Source organism: Glycine soja, chromosome 8, assembly GCF_004193775.1.
Source record: "Glycine soja cultivar W05 chromosome 8, ASM419377v2, whole genome shotgun sequence".
Taxonomy (NCBI): Eukaryota; Viridiplantae; Streptophyta; class Magnoliopsida; order Fabales; family Fabaceae; genus Glycine; species Glycine soja.
The window spans coordinates 42283810-42293214 of NC_041009.1; the positions used below are offsets into that span (position 1 = coordinate 42283810).

The window sequence follows — 9405 nt, forward strand, 5'->3', positions numbered from 1 at the left end:
ACCTTAAAAATACGATTTCATTTTGTATTTTTAAATTTTAATTTTTTTTATCTACAAGAGTTTTTAATAAATATCTTAACTTCAATAGAGGACATAATGATTCAATGTCGTGCGAACAATCTATGCTATCTGCATTGTTGATTTATTTGGTGCAATATGGATCATTTCTTTTTTTGACACACTGGACAATGACGTTAATGGTGAATTGGCGCATGAGCAACACTCGAGTTTGAATTTGTGCAATCTAAACCATTCATGTAGTTAGTGCAATTTGGATTTTTTTAGTGAATAATATTTGCACTAGTTTATAATAGTGAGTGGTCCGAGGCACCAAATTGTCTTCATATTCACAAATTTAGTAAAAAAAATGGAGGGATTCCTTGTTTTATATTACAATGTTGATGTGATACTAGCTTACAAAGGTGTGTTGTTTCAATGTTCTCATGGTAAATATATTGTTACAATTAGTGACGACACGACGTTTGCAGTTTCAAGGAAAAGAATTCTCGATCTAATCGAGGTAGTAGAGTATTTCTTGGCATTCATTATGCCAACATATATATTCAGAGGATGGTTGCATTGAATACAGTTATATGAAGTTTAAACATAACAAACACGTGACAAACATCTTTGCCAAATTTGTTAGTCTTGTGTAGTTTTAAGTTTCTTTTTTGAAGCACTTGTGTTGTTTAAGTTGTACGCGCTATCTTACACAAATCTTTCGATGAGATCATAACTTTTATTTGTAAACCAAGATTCACCGAAGAGATTGTATGTCTTATGCTTGAAACAATGACTATGACTAGCACTAATGATGAGACAAGTGTTAGTTTGAGTAAAACATGAATAATATTAAATGTGTTGTGTTTATTTATTTATCACAGCCTTTGTAGAAGGGCTTTTATTTAATTGAATAATATTAAATGTGTTGTGTTTATTTATTTATTTATTTTTGCACTTTTAAACTTGTAAAATACATTTTCCATTACTAAATATGATAAATAGCACACACATACCAAATATATCAGACTTAAATACATATTTTATTATTCAATTTTTATTATTTTTACGAATTGCCTAGTTTTCTTTTTCAAATTTTATCACCAAAATTTTTAATTTTTATACATTTTATCAATGGTGGCACATTACTAAAAAAATTTATCAATTTTTTTCAAATGGTGTCATTTTATTATCAACATAATGATAAAATATACAAAAATTGATAATTTTAGTAATAAAATTTGTAAAAAAAAAAAGACAAACTTATGTGATAAAATATGTAAGAATTGAAAACTTGAATAATAAAATTCCTGGAAAAAACTTGGGGAAATGATGATATGAAATGCTTTTTTTTTAACAGGATGATATAAAATGTACAATTAACCAAAAATGAACTTAAAATAAAGTATTAAAAATTAAAAATTATGCTTTTAAGTAGTTATCATGTGAAAACTATAAAACGAAATACCAATATATTGGTTACAACCATTGATTACTAAACCAAAAATCTTTGACTTTTGGATCAAGATTCAAGAACGACTCCGAAAAGAAAAAGTGCGAATGCAATGAATGTTTTTATAAATGAAAAATAAGAAAACGTATTGTACTCCTAGTCCCAGATCATGTTGACATGTCCATATACTAATTTTTATTTATTATTTTGAGCAAAACTGCATATTTCTCTTTCCCTTTCTTCAGCGTTCATTCATTCTGGAAAAAATAAAGCACAGTAAAATTCAATTCAACAATTAAAAAAGATAAAAAAAAATTGATTTCCCTGTTCAATCAGAAGGTAAAAAAAAATAAAAATGTGAAAGGTGATCGGAGGAAGAAGCAAATGAAATAAAAAAGAGAGAGATTGTTCTTCTGTCTCTATTGGCTTTCAACTTTCCCCAGAAGTTACTTTCTCTCTTTCTTTTCTCTAAGATGAATTAAGGGTCTAAATGAATGAATCGCACATACCCACTGTTAATTTTGCATTTTCTCTTGGTTTGGGTCAAATGGGTCTCATTTTTCTGAGAAGCCAGTGAAAAAAGCTTGCACTTTGACTCCAAAACTTGCAGAGAAGAGGGAGATTCACCACAATTCCTCACAACCATGGAAGGTATTGTGTTATCAGTGATTTGGGTTTTCCATATGATGTTTTTTTACAAGGTTGTTTCCAATTCATGTATTGAATTGCTTGGTTCGAATCTAGATCCTGGATGTGAATTGTTTGCATTGTGGGGTGTTTGTTTTGATGGTTAATCTGGCATCAAGGTCTTGAATTTGGGATCTTTGGGTTTTGGGGTAGTTAATCAAAGTGAAGGGAAATTGGGATTTGGTTGAATTTCAGTTATAATTTGAAATTTGATATTTGATGTGTTCAGATTTTTAGGTCTTTTACATTTTTTGTTACGACCTTAATTTGGAACGGCTTTTGTTTGCTTTGTTAATGTCATAAAATGATGCCTACGGTTGGATCTACTGCATGTACTGTATCCCATGTGCTTTTGCAAAATACTGGTTTTGCAACTTTTTAATTTTTATTTTAAAGTTGTTTCCTTTTTTTTATTTTTTCTTCAAATATCAAGTTTTGTTGTATAATATGTAAATATGAAGCATGCATATTAACTTATCTAGAACTTACTTTTTTTTTTTTTTAAATAACTTTGTTGACAAAAATTGTGAGGGTAGAATGAAATGGTTGCTTATGATGTTCTGTTTTTATATTTTATATCCACTGATAAGAATTTTTCTTGGCAGTTAAGAATGAAATTCATTAACTACGTGTTGCTAGTGATCTTCTGTAGCAGCCTCTTGAAATTCATAAACCTATTTTTGCTATGAAATCATTTCCTTATACATATTTCAACAAAACAAGTATATTTCCTCTTCAAGATTCAAAGGAAGCAGCTTTCTTGCACTTAAGGAAAATTTCCCAACATTAGGTCGACTTTGATTGTCCATGCATCCATCCTTTTCCATGTTGTCATTGCAGTTAAGTATGTAACCGTGTGATTTCATAACATTTTTATCAATTGAAGTGGATTGTATTGCATTACATTGTTTTCTTGTTTTGTTGTCTTTTTTTTATTGCATACTATTGTTATTTTTTCCATCCTAACACTACTTCTGCTTTTCTGTTGGTATTCAGAAGTAACTGAGTTGCAGTCTGAAGAAAATAAATTGTCTATGGAGAAAAATAAGAAAAGAAGGCTCAAAACACCAGCCCAGCTTAAGGCCTTGGAAGATTTTTATAATGGTAGGTGTACTTCTTTTGTCACATGGGTGTTAATGCATCTTGCCGAGTGCTAATTCTTGACGAATTTCTTTTTTCACCTTTTTTTCCAGATAACAAATATCCCACGGAGGAAATGAAATCAGAACTTGCCGATGAGTTAGAATTGACAGAAAAGCAAATATCTGGATGGTTTTGCCACAGAAGATTGAAAGATAAAAAAATGTTGAATGATGAAGTATGTGCTAATGGACGACAAGATCGTTCAAGTGGTGTCATTCAGGATCGTGGCAGTGGTCTAGTGCAGGATTCATGCGGAAGCACTAAACATGTTCACTATAGGTATCTGGATCCCAAAGAGGTTGAGAGTCATGGCCTCTATAACCATGGATTTTCAGCTGCAGATATAACCTATGGACACAAAAACCATCGTTATGTAGAAAATGATAGTGCAACAGATAACACATCATCTGAGAGTAGCTCATCTTTGCAAGATCGATTGCTTTGTCAAGGACAGGATCCGTATGATATGGAGCCTTCTAGTCATGTAACACCTAATGGATCTCTTCTGCCTCCCAATACCAAGGGTGCAAATAACATGGGACATAAACCATCAGGATATTTGAAAGTGAAGGGAGAGATAGAGCATGCTGCTATTACTGCTGTTAAAAAGCAATTAGGAAAGCATTATCGGGAAGATGGTCCACTACTTAGTGTTGAATTTGATACAATTCCTCCTGAGGCATTTGAATGTCAAATTGCAGATCTAGCTAATGGTAGGTTGTACTCTATGTATTCAGTTATCCGATTTTTCCAAGGCTCACTAGGTTTGCAGATGCTTTGGGTTGAAGGAATATTGTTGGTCACATCAGGTCAAGAAAGTTCATGATCTTTGAGTTTGAGCGTTTTACTAGATAGATTTGATCTTAGCTTAGGTGTAAGGGTGTATTTTCTTTATTATATTGATTCTCTTAATTCTAAATCTAATTTCTGATTGCATACTGTCATTATGAGAATAGATTGAGATTGTTACCTGTCTAATCTGATGAATGCTATGGCAGAAGCATACTATGCTGCAAATCCTGCTCTTCCAAATTCTCCAGAAGTCTCTGCAGTGAAAAAACAGTCCAGTCTCAGTTCTGTAAGTTGAACTTTCTAATGCATTCATCTTTTAATTTGATTGTCCTAGTAGAACATGATCTATTTAAATTATAAGATACATGCTTCATAAATTGGGTAGTTACTTGATTTTTAATGTTACAACTTACATGCTTAGGATGAGTGGTAGTTTCTTTAAATTCAGTGCTTAATTGTTAATTTCCTGGCCTCTCACTTTCTTTTCCTTGTGTATTGTTGGCAGAGATATGATTCATATTTTACCAAAATCAGTTCCCAAGATTCACAAATGGTCAGAGGTGACTTTGGCTCCTTGCATGATTCTGATTTCCAGGATAAGAAATCCCACCATGATATAAATCAAAGGAGAAATTTTCAGAGTTTTACCAATCCTTTGCCTCACAAGAACTCTTGCCTGGATTTCAATGCAGACTCTACTGGGGAAGCATCTGCTTATAATAACACTAAAAATTGTAGAAAGGGTACTAAGCATGGTTTTGATGGGACGAGATATGACTCTGGTTCTAACCCCAGTGATCACTATGAAGAGAATAACCTTGTGGTTAACCAGACAGATTCTCTGCTACATGGCTATGAAAACAGCAACCTGAAGAATGTACAAAGGGGTGAATATGTGAAATCTAAACCTTCAAATTCAGTACATAAGTCTCAAGTTTACTTGGATACTGGAGAAAGAAGAGGGCTTAATAAAAGGATGGCAAAGGTCTGCTAATTTATTTGCACTTTACTTGTGAGTTCTACATGTTATCATCAATTTCTTTCGTTTACAGATACTTAAAATGCTTGCTTGGTTGCACTTTTGCAGGAAGAGAAGTTTGATGGGGATAGAAAGATAAAAAAACAATATCGTGATCCAGATGAAGTTAGGGTGCTTACAAATGAAATGACGGTGAGCTTTAGATGCATTACTTCCTGCATCTGTCGTAATTAAATTTTCTGTTGAGCTCACTCCCTTAGTCCATGCTAGTGTATAAGATGTTTTGCTTTACTATGTGTCCTTATCCTTTTTTATACATTAACACCATAGGTTGCAAAGTGGGCTAAAGTTGATCCACTTGAACAATATGATGTTAAACAATCATCTGTTGCTGAGTTGGAACCAAGAAAAAGTCAAAGGTGTCCATTTATATCCTTTTCTTTTTCATGATTACATACTTCCCCTGGTCCTAAAATTCTGTTAGCTTATGTTCTTGTCTATGTCAGTATTTCATTTTTATTGTAGTAGCATTTATATTCATAATTTAAATTTTAGTGTTTTTTATGACCAATGCTTGCCTAATGAAAGTAGAATAAGGGTCTTGATTATTTCAAATTTTGGAAGAGAACTGATCTTGAGAAAAATAATTTTGGAAGAAATTAATTTTGAAAAATTGGATTTGTGTTTGGGTATCATTATGATATTTTAAAAGTGATTTGAGTAGATTTGATTTGATTTTACACTTGTTTGGTTCAACTTATTTCAGAAGAAATAATCAATTATTTTATAAAAGTGCTTTCAGGTAAAAGCAGCTTTTGAAGTTTAAAACTGTAAATAAGATATAATGAGTCCAAGTCCAACTCCCTACATCAAAGTTAAAAAATTTCACTTCTCCCAAAATCATTTCTTACCACCCCAGAATTGAAAATTACTAAAACAGAATTTAAGAAGGGTTCATTTGTTGTACATCTTCCCAACGGTAACAATGACAGAGGCCTATTTAGATAAATTTCTCCATAAGTACTTAGAAGAGAATAAGAAAGTAAAATGAATTGAGTATTTCCAAAGTCAGTGAAGAGAAATGGTTGTTGGAGAATTATTGAAATTTTAATTTGTTAGTTGTAAAAATTAAGCATATGGTGTTGCCGTTATCAATATAATTATTTATTTCCTTAGCCCCATTCCTTCTCTTTTCACTGAACTGAATATATAGTTTTATGAGCTTAAAAGATTAATTTTAAAGTTTACATTAACTTTCACTTGAAAGTTTTCACCCTACATGTTGACTTAATGGATGTAGAACCCTTTTTAATACCATAAAATATGATTATGATCCATGTAGGTCTGCTGCAGAGATGCCATCTAGCTTTAGTGAGGATGAAACTGCTGAAACCAGTTCCTCAGCGGATTAAGTGTTGTTGTCAGATTCCACAGATATGATATTTATAGGGTTTCTCTATGCCATTGGTTTTGTACAGTCTAGAGAGACAGATCCATTTTGCACAGTAACATCTAGAAAGACACACTAACATGACTAACTTGATTTGCTGTTGTGCTTGCCTATTTGCTTCTGTAACAAAAGAAACCCCACTCCCTACCCCTTTTTCTTGAAATTTTGGATGTAAAATCTTATTTTCATGCAGCTGCTTGTGGTAGGAGGGATCCAAATGCAGTTGATAGATAGTGTCTTCTTTTTTTCATAATGGTTTGTGGTGTTTGATTCACCTTTTCATCAGGTTGAGCGTCAATCCAACACAAGAGGGAGATTGGCGTTCAATGTGTATTGGATTGCGTGATTTGGCTTTTCCAAACACACTATCAATTATTGCAGTGCCTCTGGCATCTTGGTTTGGTTCAATTGGATCCTTTGTTGGAGTAGTTACCCACTTATGCTTTTAGTATTTGAAAAGAATAATTTTGATTCGTTTTGATTGAGGTGAAAGAACACCAGAAGATCCTGTGGAAAAGTAATGATAAAGAAATTTTAATAAATTGATCCCTCATCAAGCCATTGTCCTCCTTTGAACATCTATACTGAGTGTGCTTGCACCTCCAATGTATGAAACAAAATGCTCTTTTGTCAAAACATAATAACTCCTAACTAGATATGCACCCACGCTCCGCGAGGATGTTAATTTTGTAACAACTTTTAAGTTAGATACAAACAAAATGATAAAGAAATGTTAAACAAGTTAATACAATTACAATTATGTAGAAAATATCCTTAATTAATATCATATTTTCTATTAATAAGGTATGACATAATTGATTGATAATCTTGACCTTTAAACACGTGATTATGGGAACGATCTTGACGTGTCAGTTTGTTTATTTTTTTTTTTTAAGAAAGATGGTTAAAAAAAATTTCAGAATCAATTTTAATCTGATTTAACCAGTTCAGATATGAGAATAGATTTAGTGAACCAATTTGATTTTTAATCCAAATATGAGAATTGATTTGGTGAATTGGTTCAAAATCTAATTGGTTTTAGAAAATCAATTTTGGACTCAATTGGTTTCAAATTAATTTTAAACCATTTTTTAGAATTAAATTGGTTTTAAACTAATTTTTATTTATTTTTAAATAAAAGAAAAAGAGGTTCAGTTAATCAAACTTTCTTTTAGGAACAATTCAGTTAACTGAACTTCTTTTGTATATTTTGTATAATAGTGCAACTTTTTTTTTCAAACCGGTTTAATTCTAGTTTGGGTCAAATCGACTTTTTTGCATACTTTTTGTGACACTTTCTATCCCAACATACATATAAATAAATAAAACATATAAAAATATTGATCATGAAATTCACGTGGGTAAAATGTTCACATTCATTTCACTAGTACCAAATAAGACTTATTAAAAACATATTCAGCTTAAAACAAGATCGTCAAAGTTTACAAAAAAAAAATTGTTAAATTAGTGAGGTAAAATAAAATAAAATAACATCATACAATTAAAATAAAAATCTATCTCCAATGTCACATCATATCATAGCATTGTGTCCCAACATCCTCTGGCACGAGGTTCTTTAAAGTCATCCACCTAGTCATATGCTCTCATGAACACAAGATTTGAGATCATCATAGGATCCAAATACAAATAACACACATGGAGTGAGTTATCACAAAAAAAATAACAAAAACAAATAAACAAGACGTAATCAAAATAAATTATGAAAATATTTATAACATAACTCAACTATACAACCCACATCACTTCACCACTTTATCTTTAAAATTTGTTTTTCAATCACTAATCACACATGCACTCGAGTCAAGATCTAATAACACTCATCAATTTCATAATAAACAATTAGCAAGCATTATGCAACAATTATACTAAGACTCAGCCTACATGCAATGTGGTATCATGTCAGTGAAAAACTACCCTGTGACACTTAGGAGTATATAACAAGACACATCACACAATGAGTATGTCAGGTCACTCTCACTAAGTAAAATCATAAGGTGACCAGCCAGGGTCACTCCGTTTTGCGAGAATGCTCCAACCATATGGGATCAATATAGGCTTAAAGGAGCACTCAAACTGAGTGTCTTTACCCCCAAGACCTAGACTTCGAAGAATCCGTTAGGGCCTCACCTTCCTAATTCAGGTCCAACCCCTAAAACAATTTTTGCAAGCTGATATCATGAATTATATAATACTCATGACCTCACACTCGTATTTCAAACACGTTTAACACATTGCGCTACAATTTAACACACTATGCATAAACATTTTTCTCAATATAAACATTGGTCGAGTTATTGTATAATTCACAGCTCACAACATAATTATTGTCACATCAAGTGTTAAACACATACATTTATTCACAACCAAATATCATGCCCATAATTTAACATCTTATGATATCACAATCCACCATCACAGGTTTACATATATCTCACAAATTAACACATGTTCAACTTTGTACTTATACTCGATTTCAACAATAATATTATAAGCAGGCACTGCTCATGAATTAAACAATACCTACGACCTCACACTCGTATTTTAAACATGTTTTACACATTGCGCTACAATTTAACACTGGTTCCTAACTAGGAAACCTACATTTTCCCTTTAACACTACGCGCACACACACACACACACACACACACACACACACACACACACACACACACACACACACACACACACACACACACACACACACACACACACACACACACACACACACACACACACACACACACACACACACACACACACACACACACACACACACACACACACACACACACACACACACACACACACACACACACACACACACACGTTAATAAAAATAACTCAATTTTTTTAACACGTTAATAAAAATAACTCAATTTT

The 9405-nt window shown here is 32.3% G+C and overlaps 1 protein-coding gene across 4 annotated transcripts; it reads left to right on the plus strand.

Annotated features, from left to right (window-relative positions):
• Positions 1-1547: 1547 nt before the first annotated feature.
• LOC114423292 lies at positions 1548-7057 on the plus strand. Of its 4 annotated transcripts, none has more exons than XM_028389994.1 (9): positions 1548-2104; positions 2746-2984; positions 3137-3244; positions 3334-3996; positions 4282-4361; positions 4581-5060; positions 5163-5246; positions 5385-5473; positions 6791-7057. In XM_028389994.1, the coding sequence occupies exons 2-9, from the start codon at positions 2948-2950 to the stop codon at positions 6951-6953; spliced, it is 1704 nt and encodes a 567-aa protein (XP_028245795.1). In that variant the 5' UTR covers positions 1548-2104; positions 2746-2947; the 3' UTR covers positions 6954-7057. The 4 variants fall into 4 exon arrangements, with proteins under 4 accessions (XP_028245795.1, XP_028245796.1, XP_028245799.1 ...); XM_028389997.1 differs by having other exon boundaries at positions 1565-2104; positions 6397-6912; XM_028389995.1 differs by lacking the exon at positions 2746-2984 and having other exon boundaries at positions 1554-2104.
• The last annotated feature ends 2348 nt before the right edge of the window (positions 7058-9405 follow it).